This window comes from Pocillopora damicornis, chromosome 9 (genome assembly GCF_964200805.1).
Source record: "Pocillopora damicornis chromosome 9, jaPocDami1.2, whole genome shotgun sequence".
In the NCBI taxonomy this organism is placed as follows: Eukaryota; Metazoa; Cnidaria; class Anthozoa; order Scleractinia; family Pocilloporidae; genus Pocillopora; species Pocillopora damicornis.
The window spans coordinates 22,512,742-22,528,858 of NC_142678.1; the positions used below are offsets into that span (position 1 = coordinate 22,512,742).

Sequence of the window (16,117 nt, forward strand, 5' to 3'; positions counted from 1 at the left end):
ACGCTGTCTTGGAATTTATCTAGCGTAGAATGGTCAAGGTTTAAATCTTACTCAGCTGTAACTTTTAACTGAACACAGCGGTTGATTTTAAGGCCGATCAGGTTAGATCTACGATTTTCAACGCAGATGGCATCACGTATCACACATTCACGTATGCACCCATTGCATGGAACTGAAAGGAACAGCCTATAAAACTGAGCATCTATTGAACAGTTGACAAGTCACTAGTTATGCTACTAAAATTAAAAAATATATAAAGTGTTCCGGCGTTTCTCGTTTAGTTACATTTTTCAAAGAGGTTTGTTTACACTTCACTTTCCAATTGTATTTTGGATAATAATGCACACTGCTCTTTCTCCAGACAATCTAAATTCAAGTTACTGTTGTTCTCCTTTGCCCCATCTACCTTCAAAGGATAATGCAATTGTTTCAGACTAACGTAGTGACTAAGGAACGGTTTTTCTTCTCGGTTAACCTGTTTCTGATGAATGAGCATATTTGCATCGCCGGTAGTATGCCCCACGCATGCTCGCGTCCCTTCGATTTTTCCGAAAGGCAGTGCATGAAAGTTGTCAGCAAATCTGTTCAAAGCGGTATCCGACGCGGCTCTCATGTTAAGAACCCTGATGTGTCCCAATGTATGATGTGCCAAATCGTTCAGTTCTTTACCCTCTGTAGTTTCTTTTTCAGCTTCCGTGGCTTTTATAGTATCTTCTTTAAGATTTTTAATGCCAATAGCAACACGCACTGGTTCATGGCAGATTTTTTCATGCCAGGTTCCTTCCATGATTTCTGCAGTTGTCTGCACATATTTATTTTCTTTCAGAATGCATGAATTGCCCATCATATCTGATGTGATGGTGGGAGATCTTCGACTTGGCCTGAAAGTGTACTGAGATGTTATGGCCCTAAATACCGACACTTGATTCATATCTGGCCGCAAAAGGATAATGTACAGCTTAGGACCAAATATCAGAGTCAAGATGGCAAGATTTGATGCTAAAATCGCAAAACAGTTGACTATAACATTATGCTCTCCCTCTGGAGTTCCGTAAAAGGTACTGACAAAAGTCAGCCACACGAAGTTGAAGACGAACATGGCGAAACTAATGAACTTCGCTTCGTTGTAATTCTGAGGTAGTTTCCTCGATTTGAAAGCCACAAATGTACAAAGTAAACTTAGAAAAATGATGAACGCATTCGAAATGATATGTCCAAAACTTGCAGTCGCCTCACACATCAGTAATCTTTCTGTCATGGTGAGCCGGCGAGCAGTGACCTGCGGTGGACTTGACAACAGCCATGCAGCACAGAGCAAAAGTTCGATGATAGTAGAAACCAGCGCAAGCATGATTTGGGTTCGGTTATATAGAAACAAACGTAAGTATTTCTTCACAAATTTCGATTGACTCCTTCGAGCTACTCGGCTATATCTAAAAACAACAGTCGTCCGGTTAATTCTTGCTAAGACCATTGACAAAGAAAATGCAGTGCTAGTTCCAAAGGAGATAACTTGTATCTTGCACATGGTATCTGTTGGTCTTCCGATATACAATAAAGGAATCAGGAATCCTAAAATTAAACCAAACAGCAACAAAAAGCTGATCTCCCTATTTGCAGCCTTAACAATGGGCGTCTCCTTGTTGCGGAGAAAAATAAGTACGGTGATAAGACAAGCTGACTCACAAAAAAGTATGGTGACATTTAAAATCCAGGCCCATGTGCTGTCCCACCGAAGAAATCTCATTGGAGTGGAAACACATTTGGTTTTGCTTTCGTTGGGAGTTTTATTGTAGGGGCACTGGGTACACGAAGTAGCGCCAGGTGCGTTGCTTATGCTACCCCTGGGACAAGTCCTGCAAGTCCAGCAACATATGGGCTTCGCCACCACCTTGAAAGTTCCTGGAGGACATTCCAGGCTGCAGAGTCCGTAAGAAGGAGACGTGACACCCCCAGGCCAATGGATTGCGTGACGGTCTATTTTTAACAAACCTGTTTTGCCATCGTATTCACCAATTTTCAAAAATGTGGTGTTCAATTTACCATCCTCGTGATTTTTAAAGTTGATAATATCATAGCGTCCCATGTCATCGCCACTCTTGTCGAATGATACGGTTCGGTTTGTTACGCTGTTGAATGTGATGTTAAATATATTCGACAAAACTGATGAGGGTGTGACAAAGTCGATGCATGCATTCCTGCGTGCCATTTCTGAGCTCATTTGTGTCCCAAATTTTGATTGACAGATTTTTCGAACTGAGTAGACAATGGAAAGCACCGCATCCATGACGTAAGACACTCGTGAAAAAACAGCGTCTGTTTGAAGAAATTTATCTGCCAGCTTTTCTTTCCCGTTGCATGAAGCCCTTAGAGTAAAAAGGTTTTCCTTTGATAATGTCATGTTGTGTTTGGAAACATAGCACTGAAATAATTCCTCCCAGAACTGGATAAACCAGAAGTTCTGGGGATTGTTAAACGGGTTTAAGTTGTAAAAGTATTTCATGAAATCCGGCACAACTATCGGCTGGTTGATTATTCGTAACATGCCATCGACAATCTTCGCGTTATCTTCAGCAATTTTCGGCGAGTCTGCCCAAGAGTCGCTAGCTATCCAAAGCTTTTTAGTAACATTTTGCAGTGTGGCTTCGCGGAGGAAATCAACAGCTTCACCTTCGGAAGTAAAGAGTAGAATAATTTCGATATTTTTGTCCCGGCGAAGTTTGCTGACCAATTTTCTGATCGCACCCGTGGGAGGGTTGTACGGGATCAGAATATCAAGTGCCAAGCATATTCCGAGCTTTTTCGCTTCGGTTTTGAATGTGTCTGCCAATGGTCGGCCGTAGATATCATCTGAAGCAAACAATGCTACATAATTCCATCCGAAATTGGAAACGATCTTCGCAATTGCTTGTCCTTGAAGCGAATCGGGCGAAACCGTCCTTAAAAATGTTGGATAACGATTTTTGTTGCTCAATAATCGCGAAGTGGAAGCGTAGCCAATTTGGGGTATTCTAAAAATACTGAGAATATCATTAACCGCCGATGAGATGACACTATTTCCAGCTCCCAAAACTGCAATCAGATTTTGACGTGATGCGGCAGTCGGCAATTTTGTTGTGGAATTAGATTCCCTTTCACTCGAGACTTCTTTCCTTTCATTTACAAAATCCAGAGATTCCTTCAACGCATGGATTACCTTCCCACAAGTATCACGAATGTCATATCCCAAAGTTATTTTCTGGGGAAGCAGCTTATTTTCATTGACGTACTTCACAGCGTAAACCATTGCTTCTGTTAAAACGACCCCTTCCTTGACTAGCGTAGTACACGAACTGTCCATCAAACTTGATCTATGGACAGGAAAGAGTCCGCCTATAATAATGTCCCCGGATTTAAGAATCTTCGCTTGATGCGAACTTGCGACTTTTAGAGGTTTTCTGAGCACCAGAGCCGTTATTATCAGTGAATATAAAGCGTAAAATACGAAGCTGGTTACGATATTCATGGCGGCCATGACGTCGTTTGAAGAAATGTATGGCAGGTTACAGAATGTCCATTCCAAGATGAGTTTACTAAAAGCTTTGACTGTAAATAATCGTAAATGCAATAATTCTACGTTTTCCACATGTCCCATCAGAATATATTTCTTCAATTATCGCCTTTTGGGGTATCCCTTCACCAAAGTCCCATTCTGATTATCACTCAAAGCTAGTTCAACTTTACTCTACCAATTCAGTTTTCTGAATACCTCACCGGGTACAGCATTAATCTGGGATCATCTTTACAGCATTGCTTTCAAAACTCCAACAAATTGTGTTCGTGCTAAAATTGAAAACCCTTAATTGCATCAGCCCTGCTGAGACAGAACAGCAGGAAGGAACCACAATTCAACCAGTTCTTTAAGTATTCAGAATATCCAGCAATTCCCATATGACTTGTTAGTAGTCACCCTGGGGTGTTGTGTGAATTGAGAACATCTGCGTCACTCCCGGAAATTTACTGCAAAAGGCCAATTGTAAAATTTAATAAGCGTACAATGTAATTAGAACAGAGAAACAAGTAAACAAGAGCGATATCTCATTAAAGGTTCTGGGATTATGAATTGTTATTGATGTTTACATCCAAGAAGAACTCTTCGACTTAATCATGGTCAAAACTTGTTCTCCTTCCAACGTTTAAGTCACGCAAAGGTTTTGAGCGGGCTGTTATTTCTTCTTGTTCTAGAACGAATGGTGGGTGACCACGGCTAAATGTTTTTTGAGCATACTACAATTGCCGGCTTAAAGATTGGTCCTGAAATATTTCGCCGACGAAAGATGTCAAGAAATAAGTAGATTACTTTTGTTTTGAAATTTTGACAACTTTTAATCTGAAGCTAAATTTAGGAAGGGCTGTAGCTCACTAAAGCAGGTGGCTTTCGTAGAAAAGAAACACAAACTTTTTGTTCACTCCATCAAGGTAGGCTTGAATGACCAACAATCGAGCACGTCAAGCCAGCCATTCTTTTCTAAAAGACAGAGAACAGCGTATATTTTCTCCACCAGTCAGGAAAATAGTAATTATAAAGCGCTGCTTTACAAGAACCCACCGGGTAATGGTTTTATTCTCGTTTGGTCGAGAAAAAGACACTCGGAACGATCGAGAAGAAAGAACAATGCGTTTTTTTGATGTCCTGTTGATTGCTTCCGCAATTGGCTGCGTACCTCTAAAGTGGGCTTTTTTCATCCTCGGTCGGTGAAGCGGTGCCACCTTCATTGACAAAGTATTGTTTTCCTTTTGAATTCAACTTATCTGCCAAAAGTAATAAGTGGGTATCTCCTAAAACTCAGGGCTAAAACTCCCCTTCTTTTATGCTAAATTAAGTCTTGTTTTTCTGCACGTGCTTGTGATCGAGTTTGCTAATCATGCGTAAATACAATCTTACCGATAGCTATAAAGATGGACTTTAACGTTTTACTTTTTTTTTTTTAATTTTTTCTGTGGTTCACCCCGATTGATAAGCCGGAGGAAGGAAATAAATTTGGCGAATATATTCAGAGAAAATTATCAGCAATGCATTTTAGCGGAGCCATACAAAACAGAAGTGTATCACTGAAAGATGCTAATAAAGTCAGGAAACGGGGAACGGGGAAAGGAGAACGGGAAAGGAGAACGGAGAAAAGGAAACCTAAAACGAGGAAAATGGAACGGGAGTCTAGGACCGAAAGCACAGCGGTAATCCGTATGAAGATTCAAAATGGCGGATGACGACACCGAAAAAGTGTCGAGCACACAAGTGCTCTTCGAACTCAGTCGTCCGAGAAATTATCATGAACGATGAATAATAATTTCATTGTTTTTATAGCTGAATTAAGGCCTATTTACACGGCACGACTTTGTCGCATGCGACAAGCTTACGACAGGCCTACGACATGACTTAAGAGTCGTAAGCGAGTTGTAGGTTTGATTTACACGAAACAATTCGTGTCGTAAGCCTGTCGTAAGCTTGTCGCATGCGACAAAGTCGTACCGTGTAAATAGGCCCTTAGCAACCTCTCTTACGATTCGTCGCTGTTGCAGTTGTTTTTCCTGGCCTTGCAGTTTACGAACACCGATGAGAACCAGACGTCACCAGAACAAGTGAAAATAAGATATTAATTTATTTAAATATCGACAGTGTGGCATTTTAGCAAGGTCCAACGGCATAGCGTTGTAAGATAAAGTTTCAATAGGATTTAAAACAGTGAACGACATAAATGAGAAAATTGTAAACTTCGATTGCGGTTTAGGTACGACGTCTGTTAAAAAATAGACGAGGACTACTACCAAGCAATAGGGGCCAGTAACAGCTGCATTCAACGGGAACACTGTTTAATTTGACTATCCGTTGAACCATACAGCCGCCGTTTTTTCTGCTTGCAAGATCGCGCACGATAAAGTACTCGCTCGACTTAGTCTCCTGGCAATCTATGATTCCCAGACAGCGCGAACCGTTCGGAGACTGGCTTGTTTCATTGCTTTTTTCGCAAGAGATCATTTCGAAAGCTATTGGCAGGATGAAAGCATGCTTTGAGAAACGTCCCTTGAACGCGTCTTTGGAATTCACATAACGTTGCTTGGCAGGGCACAGTCGTGTGTGGTCTGGATACAATCGCTTTGCCGGTTCTTCGAAGGAGTACCCTTTTCCAGCAAGATCTAAAACCGGATAAAAGAAAGTTAAAGTCTAGAAATGCAGCCTATAAAATATAATTATAATCAAACATAATAAGCTTACTACTCTAAATTTTCCCCCACGAAAAGCTTACCCAATTAAGGTCGAGAGAGATGCAATATAAGAAACTGACAAAAAACAGTAAATGAAACGGTATGATATGTTTCGTACAAATGATAATTCGGCTAAACAGTGTGAGCTGTGGTAGATTATAGATTTAAAATTTCTTCTACATTCTGTAAGACATAGACTCCTTTCCTCGAACATTTTCTTTACTAAGCTAGCGCAGAACAGTGCATATTTTTTTATAGCATAACATGCGTGTCTCATATGGAGTGATATCGATATCCCTCTCTTGAGCTACCTTCCGCACTTTATATCAGAGCCCTACCTAAATCTTTTATGTCTACTTCGTGAATAACCACATTGTCGACCGCTCCTTCTCGAGAACAGTAGAAGACTGGGGATAGCCAAAGAGTGGTGAACAGAAGAAGGAGAATTTTCATCTATGGTAAAGAGTTAAAAAATAAAGCGTTTTGAATAAATGTAAAGAAAATCGTGTACTCAGTATCTGCAAGTGAAAAGAAACAAATTTAACCCACTTTAACACAAACCTTCATTTTCCGACCGTTTTTGCGGTAAAGGACTCGCTCAGTAGACACTTAATACTTTTTGAACAATCGAATGATTACTAAAACTCACTTTTTTACAGATTTATGATTTCACTTCGCCTCCTTTTGGGTGAATTTTTTCATAATCAAGCGGTTTTGACAACAACAAGATTTAAATTTGAGGGTATGTTGTACTATTTAAATTCCGTCAAAAACAACTTCTCTCAGACTGATCCAAGCATCCTGATCGAAATATGATAATTTACTATCACGGGCGATGAAACACTGGAAAAATGGAAATTGTGCAATGTTTTGTCAAGCAAAATAATACGTTATGATATGTCATATTCGATAGTTAAAAATGCGGCCAAAATTTCCCACGAGCAAGCAGAAACCTAACACATACCTGTAATTACATGATGTGTAAAATATAGATAGATAGATAGATAGACGTTTATTAATAATACCTTAATAGCAGCTGGAAGCTGAATTACAAAGGTGTACAAATTATATAATAGAACTATACAATAAAATCAAACCTAAAAGGGAACTAATTTACATATGGGCCCATATACAATTGTAATAGATGTCAATTAAAATGTCTTGCGCTTGCTGGAATGAAAGTATCTCTGAACCGATTTGTTTTAAAGGAAACTCTAAATGGTCTGCGTCGTCGTAACTCCCTAAGTTGATCTCGGTTGTCGAAAGGCAGTAAGTGGTGCAAACAATCCAAGGGATTGGAGACGATGTTGTTAAAGAATTTTAAGCAAAGGTCTTCCCTCCGATCCTTTAGGGTTTTCAGCTCTGCCATCTGAAGCACTTCTCTATAATGATTATCATAACCGTATATAATTTTCAAGGCTCTCTTTTGGACACGCTCTAAACTTAAGCTCAAATAATCGGGGAGACTATAATGGTAGACCTGACATCCATAAAGTAAGACGGATTGAATGCAAGCAACATAAAAATTCACTAATTCTGGTGATGGTACCTTAGCTCGCTTTAACTGAGTTAAAAAGTAAAGGCGCTTAGCGGCCTTTTTAATCATCTCAGTAACGTGAGTGTTCCACTTGAGGTTGTCTTGAAAATACACACCCAGTAATTTCACGACACTAACGGCGCTAACCTTAGAGCCATTAATTTCTATGAGATCGTAGGAAGGAGGGGAGCGCACGAAGGAAACTCTTAGCTCATTACTTTTTTTCGGATGAAGTTGAAACGAGTTAAGTGTTGACCAGGTAGCTACTTCGTTTATCATAGACTGAGCATTGCTAGGACCACCCTTGCTTATGATTTCATACACTGTCGTGTCATCTACATATTTTATACAATCACTGGCTGATGGTACTTTCAAATCATTTATCATAACCAAGAATAGCCACGGTCCCAATTTTGTTCCCTGCGGTACTCCTGCTCGGACCGATCCCCACTCTGAGAGACAATTATGTGCAAGTTTGACCCTTTGTTTCCTATCTTTAAGAAAGGCTATTATCCAATTAATGATGTAAGGGTTGATGTTGTAGGTCGAGAGTTTCGATAGCAAGAGGCTGTGATCTATCAGATCGAAGGCTTTTCTATAGTCCAACGCAAAGATCCGCACGGTGTTCCCCGTTCCGTCTGTTGCTTGCGCCCAATTGTGCATCAGGTTTATCAATGTATGCACAGTGGAGGATCCTGGAATACACCCAAATTGATCGGGTTCCAGGCGTTTCAGAAGTGCTGGTTTCACATGTTCATGGACGACGTAGTGCTCGGCAATTTTGGACAACGTTGGTGTCAGTGAAATAGGTCTCAAATCTTTCGCCGCATCCTCAACTATCTTTGTTTTGGGAAGAGGGGTGATGTTTGCACATTTCCAAATGTCCGGTAAAGTCCCTTGACTGATCGAGGAATTGATGATACAACGAAGGGGTTGAGCGAGCTCAGGAGCGAAGTCACGCAAGACCCAGTTTGGGATATTATCTGGGCCCCCAGCTTTGGAGGAGCTGACCGTACTAAGGCATTTGAAGGTAGCTTCCAGTGAAATAATGGGAGTTTTAAAACCCTCAGTGCTCACAGTTGAATGATGACGCCTTAAAAACCTGATATCACTTTATTATTTTTTTCTCAGTGCGTAATCGGGCGGTATTCTACAAATCCTGCGATTTGATTGGTTCCGAGAGCGGGCAGTTTTCTCCCATCCATATCAAACTCTTTCCCCACTGCGACGAACATTTGTTTTTCTCGGTTCCAGGTGTACGCAACCACTAACCCCACGTAATGCGCATGCTCTCCGTTACGAATTTTCAAAATGGCGGACAGGTCAAAGAGGGAAATTAAAAAAAACAAAGCGATTTTGCAATGAATTCTCAAAATACACCCTCGTTAGAAAGGCGAATCCACGGAAGAAAGATACAAAACTGTATGATATTGAGATCGATATGATTTTAAATCGATACCGAGGGCCCGTTTAATTGCCTTCCGCCACGATTATTAGCATTCTTGACAGCTTTCTGAAGACAGAGTACTTTCTTTCTGAAGACTTCTGATATGCAGCTATTGATTATTACACCTCGTATACCTGATTGCTCAAACACTTTGTTTACGATTGTTGAAATGACCGACTCATGGTTCTCCGTCTTCGTCTTGACATTGCTTTGAAATAGTATAGACTAGTAAGCTGAAACGAAAAATTAATCAGGGAAGTTTACGAAAAATCCAGCAAACAAGCTTTAAAAAGGCATTTATTTCGACTTCATACTTCAACGAACTTCACAAATCTTACTTGTTTATCTTGTAAGTAAACGATGGCAGATTAATTCCCGAAGCGCTTTCTGAGTTTCCCGATCCCTCTCCTACTGCTTTCACGCTTACAAAACAGGAAAAATCAAAAGGAGGAAGATACAGCTGTTTTGAAACGCCATTTGACGAAGGTAAATCTGCTTTTTGTTCTACACTTCACATATCAAACAAAGGAAATTTGTTCCTCTTTTTGATTCTGGCGGTACATTTTTAATTTGCGCCTGTGTAAAAGAAATATCGCCCGAGACCCTTCGCTCGGTCGTGTTTTGATCAAAAACGCCTTGTTAATTTCACACAACCGCTCGGAGAAAAGGTAAAAATGACGAGGGAAAAACTTTACCTTCAAGTTAGAAAATTAGCGAAATAGAAAGCCACAATATTATAGTTTAATATTTCAGAGGTACATTGAGTCCTTTTTCCGTAGAGAATCCGCACGATGGTAAAACATTCGAAAATTACACTCGATTTGAGTGGGGTGTTGAAGTGGGCGTGGTCACTACATTCATGTTAAGACTATTTGTACACCATGAGTTTGATATGGGTCCGCTATCAATGGACGGTATCCGTTTCGTGTTGAGTCGCTTTGCAGAACATTTCTAGCTTCGTTGCAATTTTTTACAAATAGATGTTGTTTTGCCGGCTGGGCGGCATCTTTTTAGCCGATAAATAACATAAATTCTTTCCTCTCTCTCTTCTCTCTCTCTCTCTCTCTCTCTCTCTCTCTCTCTCTCTCTCTCTCTCTCTCTCTCTCTCTCTCTCTCTCTCTCTCTCTCAACTCACTTTGGGTCTTCCGCAAAATTGATTTCGAAATAAATTTTATGCACTAAATTAGTTTTTAAATAACTTGACACGCGGCCTAAAAAGCATTTGCAAATTGATGATCCTTTACAAAAAGTAACTTAGAAAGTTAAAACAAGAGGTATTGCAGTTACAATTACGATAATCAATGTGACTCTCGTTCATTTCATATCTACATCATCATCTACATTCATATACATACCGTAAGTGTCGTATTAAATCCCCTTTTGTCTAGCTACAAAAAAATTAAACGTTTCATTTAACCTTCGGTTTTTTGGTGAAAGAAAGACTGGCAAGATTTACACACCCCATTGCGGAAAACAAACAAGCAGACTCTCACAACTTTAAAACATACATTTGAATTCACTGGCAATTTCACTTTCTGTGGCATTTAAACTGATCAGAGGTAAATCTTCGAAGATAAATCGTCGTTGGAAATGAATAATACTTTCCATGAGATCTCTGAGTGTTTTTAAGAGAAGATCATCGTGATAGTGATTTAACTAATGCACCATACCGGTACTGTGGTTCATTCAATAGTGTACTTGCGTTTTTTTTTCCTTTCCGATTGAAAGGTGTCAGATCTTGACAGATGCTCATCAAAAAAAAATGTTAAAAGTTTACTCAGAAGCCTTTTAAGTTAACTTTATCATTACGTAAATGAAAATGTTTCGGTGAAGCTTCTCCTTAATATTTGAATAACCTCTGTTTTCTTTATTATCTACTCGCTAAAAAATTGTTCATTTTAGGAGGATCTTCCCATAATTAAACTCATAATTGTGGCCCTAAATCATTCGGGTTCTTTAGACAAGCATTTCGTTAAGTGTTAGAAAAAAAACAAATATGTTATTCACCAGCCTAAGTCGGTTCGTATTGGGAAAAACTGTGCCCAAGGTCTTGGGTATCCGAGACCTCGATCACAGTTCTTTCCCAATACGGACCTCCGAATGGTGAATAATTTATGTATTTAGCTATGATCAGAGAGAATACCGCCTGACAAAATGAACAGTATCTAGTACGCATGATATATTCCAGCATTTTTTGTAAACGAACTTAACCCCAGTATTAAAAGGTCCATTTTAAATGAAAACTTACCATATTCTCAGCCGCACCTTGTCTATGTGATAAACTACTATCAAGAGAAATTTTATAGTTACATCGGAAGCTTTTCATTTAAATATTCTTTAAAGGAAAATGCTCACGTTTTTTTCACGACTGGTGATAATAGCCCAACGCTTTCTCCATGCATAGAGATCAAATTAAGCTATTTACTTCTTTGGCGGTCTGCCATTGTGTAATGATGCCGGAGATGGGAAGTAAAAACATAATGGTGCCTTAAAAATTATGTGTAGGTTTATAATGGCGTAATGAGATAAGATGCTCTGTTGTTAAACGCTTATGTTTTGTTGTGTTATGAATGTTTTCAATTTGTTAGCTCTAAAGCAAAAGGCGAAATTAAGAAAATGTCATTAAAACCCGCAGCTTCGAAGAAAAAGGTTTAATTTCAGTCAATCTTCTATGCACATAGGTTTGTCACAATTTTTACAAGCGGACAAGAAAAATTCCTTCATCCTATAAATAGAAAAACGCGGAGTTCTGTTTGCGTGCACACCTCAGTAAGACGGTTATGTGGTTAATGAAGTATAACAGTTTTCTCTCTTTGATCTTTCTTTGAAATTGCCTTAAATCATCCAATTATCCTGTAGTTACACTGCGCTTCCGAAGGCTTCTGCCCACTATCCAGAGGTTTCCTCTGGATAGTGGGCAGTTCTGTTTCTAACCTCGACGTTCTTATGTATAAATTAACGCCGCCTAACCAGTTGGAAAAATTTGTTTACCTCTGCGGAAAACAAATTCTTTCCCAATTTCCACTCGAATCAAAATTCAATCATCCTGAATATCGATCCTTACCTATTCTTTTTAGCACAATTTAAAGAAACTTGAATTTAGTTCTCAGTAATTTTGTAGTAAGTTTGAATATATGTGGGACTTCATCATCCTGTAAACGTGGGTTGTTTCCGTACGAATCGTTAATTCATTACCTCGCGCCTCCCAAAAGCGCAAAAAAACAACGTTTAAAACCCATTTAATGTTTCCGAAAACGTTTACCTTAAGACTCGCGCAGAAGCGGCGCATCCCTTTTCTAATATTTTTTGTTCTGAAACACACGAAATATATGTCAATTCTCTGTAGCCATCAGCATCTAAGTTGATCCGAGACCAAAGTATTTTTTCCTAGTTTAGCATGAAATAAAACCCCCTAAATATTGGATCAATGAGACACGGGATTTCTTCGGTGGCTGTTGGGAACGTAGTCAAGCCTCAAAGGATTCCAGTCGTTTTATACGCATTGATATTTTAGCATGAATTTAGTTCTTAGTAATTTTGTAGTAAGTTTGAATATATGTGGGACTTCATCATCCTGTAAACGTGGGCTGTTTCCGTACGAATCGTTAATTCATTACCTCGCGCCTCCCAAAAGCGCAAAAAAACAACGTTTAAAACCCATTTATAATGTTTCCGAAAACGTTTACCTTAAGACTCGCGCAGAAGCGGCGCATCCCTTTTCTAATATTTTTTGTTCTGAAACACACGAAATATATGTCAATTCTCTGTAGCCATCATCATCTAAGTTGATCCGAGACCAAAGTATTTTTTCCTAGTTTAGCATGAAATAAAACCCCCTAAATATTGGATCAATGAGACACGGGATTTCTTCGGTGGTTGTTGGGAACGTAGTCAAGCCTCAAAGGATTTCAGTCGTTTTATACGCATTGATATTGAGCTTAAAATCAGAAAAAATAAAAAGAGATACTTTTATGTGCCAGCATCCAGTATCCAGTATGTTGTATACGTTTTTCACTTCTCAAATAAAATGACGTTACAACTGCAACCTTGAGTCACTTGACATTGCAGATATCGCAACGTAATTAGTGGTGCCTTGTTAGGAAAGCCGGTAAAAAAACGTTTATAGCTATATGTGAACAACGGCGCTGCAGTTGCAGATTTCTAGATCTACCTCTCAGTTCGCTCACTGTGACTTGATTAATTCATGGAACCTTCCTTGAATAGTCAAATTAAAAAACGCGATAACAACACGTAAAAAAGAAATTAGCTTGCGACAAGGCCCTTAGTTAGCGCTGCAGGGCGCACGTTTCTCCGCCCGTGGGAAGCTTTGAAACGAGTCGTGGGGAGGTTTACCGGGGGTCTGACACTAATAATGATTGCTAGACCCCTTACAAACCTCTCGCCGGCTCACGTCGCTCAACCCTTTAACCCCTTAGAGTGAGTGGCATCTAATTCCTCCTTACAAGATCACCCCTGAATGAAACAATAAGGTCATGAGAATAAGGGAAATGATCAACAAGTAAAGAAGCTCTTGATTGTTAAAGAAATTCTCCTTTTCAGCCTCTTTAGAAGTGTATAGAGAACAGTATGGAGAATATGCATTCTGATGTTAAGGTGTAATGGGTTAAAACTTACCCGTGGGTGAAGAAACACTCGTGCCGAAGCACTACCAATGATGGCCAAGAGAAAAGAAACTGTGTATATTCTATTAATGAGGCCTGCTCGCCAGCTACTATCGCATTTAAGGAGCTAAGTAAATTAATTGACACTAGTACGACACAAATGCTTGCAATAATTACTGGCTGTTCTGGAATCATAGCCGTGAATTTGGCTACTTGTTACCAATAGATTGAGCAGCAATTGGGGCAATGCAGTTATCTTTATAATAAAACATGCATTTGGCGATTTCAAACGTATTGACTTGGAAAATATCTAAAATTCCTACTCTGAAGAATTCTGGGAGCGGAATGGACTCGATCGTCTGAGTTGGTGATAGCCTGCACAGCTCGCTCGCTTTTGCAAAAAAAAATTTCTATCTAAGTTAAATACGTATGTGGACGAACAGGCGGAGTTAGAATAGACGATAAGGATAAATCAAAGTGTAGCACAAAGTGAATTTGGTTGAAAAGGATAGGAAAAAGCGAGACCTAAATATGATACCTGTTTATTTTAGTGATTTTTTTACATACTATATTTTATTTAGCAGATTGTAGCTTCAATGGATGCCAGAAATATTTTATGAAAATCTGGCAGATACAGTTTTGTATTGTACTCCAGGATATACATCTTTCCCAAAAGATGGTATTTCTTCAGAGGATAATGAAAACTTAAATGCATTCTTTAATCAGTATAAAAGACGATTTTTTTGAACGACGTCGCCAGAAAAGACCAGTCTACAAACTAAAACTTGACCAAGAAGGTAAGATTGTCCGTGACAAAAATGGCATCCTTGTTGTTTTGACTACAAAGCTACTTCTCTACAGAGAGGCTATAGATGGTGTATTAAGCAGTTTACACTGCATTAAAGGTGTCCTTGGAGAGGATACTTGCCTCCTTGGAGGGGTGAATGCCTTGAGTTGGCTATTCAATCAAAAATATGTATTTAAGGGTATTTTCAACCTTATTAGGGCCTTCTTGGCTCGATGTTCAACATGTCAGATGAACAATCCCTTTCCAACGCGAGTGCTTCCCCCTCCTTTCCCCATTAGATTTTTTCGCCCCCATTCTCATTTATATTTTTATTCCAGTTCGGTGTCACAAGTGTAAAGGGTTTGGCCACGTACGTGCCGAATGCCCGACGAGACGCGGCCCGGTTGTGCCCCACCGAGAAAAGCAAGCGGCAGATCAAGCAAAGGAAGTGATAGTGATTAACTATCATTTTCACGCCTCTCTTGACAATGTAAGATTTCATTAATAAGGTTAGTGAGTTATCTTACATTGCCAAGAGGTTTATTTTATACTTTAATATTAATAATCAATTAAATAAAAACGTACACGTGATTTATCAGTATTATAAATTTAATGTATATTGTTTTTTTTTATTTTTACGTGAGCTTAATGATCTTGTTTAAGACAGCCATATTAGTACGTCAATGTGATCGGAAGACATTAAATATTTGGAAGAGAAACTTAAAACTTGTCCTTTGCTTACATAGATTTGTCTTTTGTTAAGCCCTACTAAGTGACTCTCGATGTCATGTCAAGTTCTCCATTGGTTCCACAAGTAAACAGACACCATGTTGGAATGAGACGATAGTAGTTCATCCCAAATCACCAAGGGCTTCTTTTGCACTCAACCCTTTCATTATTCTGTTACAATGTTTTATCTGACGGTGAATAGTACCCGTGGGCCTCTACGTTGATGTTTACTTTGCTTGTCAAGCAAGTTCAAGTTCTTGAGCTCCGGCTTTGAAGGTTGAAAGCAATACGCAATAATTTAATTGTAATTAGGAGTTTTTTATACCGCCCGCTTTCAGTTATTATTAACTTCCATAGAAATTCAAAACTTAAGCACAACAACGTGCTATATCATATATTCTTTCTCTTTAATTGTAGTCATTCCCTAAAGAAGTCTCAATTAGAGACGAAACGCGTCCGAAATAAAAGAGAAGCCTACAACTTCAAAAAGTGTTTCTTTGTGCGGCTCGCTAGTCTTAGTTAAAAATGAAAGATAGAAAAAAATTACAAATTTTAAAAGAAGTTTATGTTCTTTGTCAATTCTAGAAAAGCGAGGTAAATTCTGAGAATTCGTCCTTCAAGTGGAATAGATCCTTGGGTGCCAAATCCAATCTTTAACCTGATTTTCCATTTTTTTTTCAATGAATTCTAGAAAAACGATGAATATGAATTTTAAGAATTCGGCCCGCAAGTGGCTAATACCCTCAGTTCCC

General features: G+C 39.1%; 2 protein-coding genes across 2 annotated transcripts; both read right to left on the minus strand.

Annotated features, from left to right (window-relative positions):
* Positions 1–304: 304 nt before the first annotated feature.
* On the minus strand, positions 305–3,514 carry LOC113670172 (metabotropic glutamate receptor 3). Its single transcript, XM_027186269.2, has one exon. The coding sequence runs from the start codon at positions 3,512–3,514 to the stop codon at positions 305–307; it is 3,210 nt and encodes a 1,069-aa protein (XP_027042070.2).
* Positions 3,515–5,620: 2,106 nt separating this feature from the next.
* Positions 5,621–11,552, minus strand: LOC113670171 (uncharacterized). The gene is made up of 4 exons (XM_027186268.2): positions 11,476–11,552; positions 10,583–10,615; positions 6,582–6,696; positions 5,621–6,174 (listed from the first exon to the last, which is right to left on the minus strand). The coding sequence occupies exons 1-4, from the start codon at positions 11,476–11,478 to the stop codon at positions 5,765–5,767; spliced, it is 561 nt and encodes a 186-aa protein (XP_027042069.2). The 5' UTR covers positions 11,479–11,552; the 3' UTR covers positions 5,621–5,764.
* Positions 11,553–16,117: the final 4,565 nt, after the last annotated feature.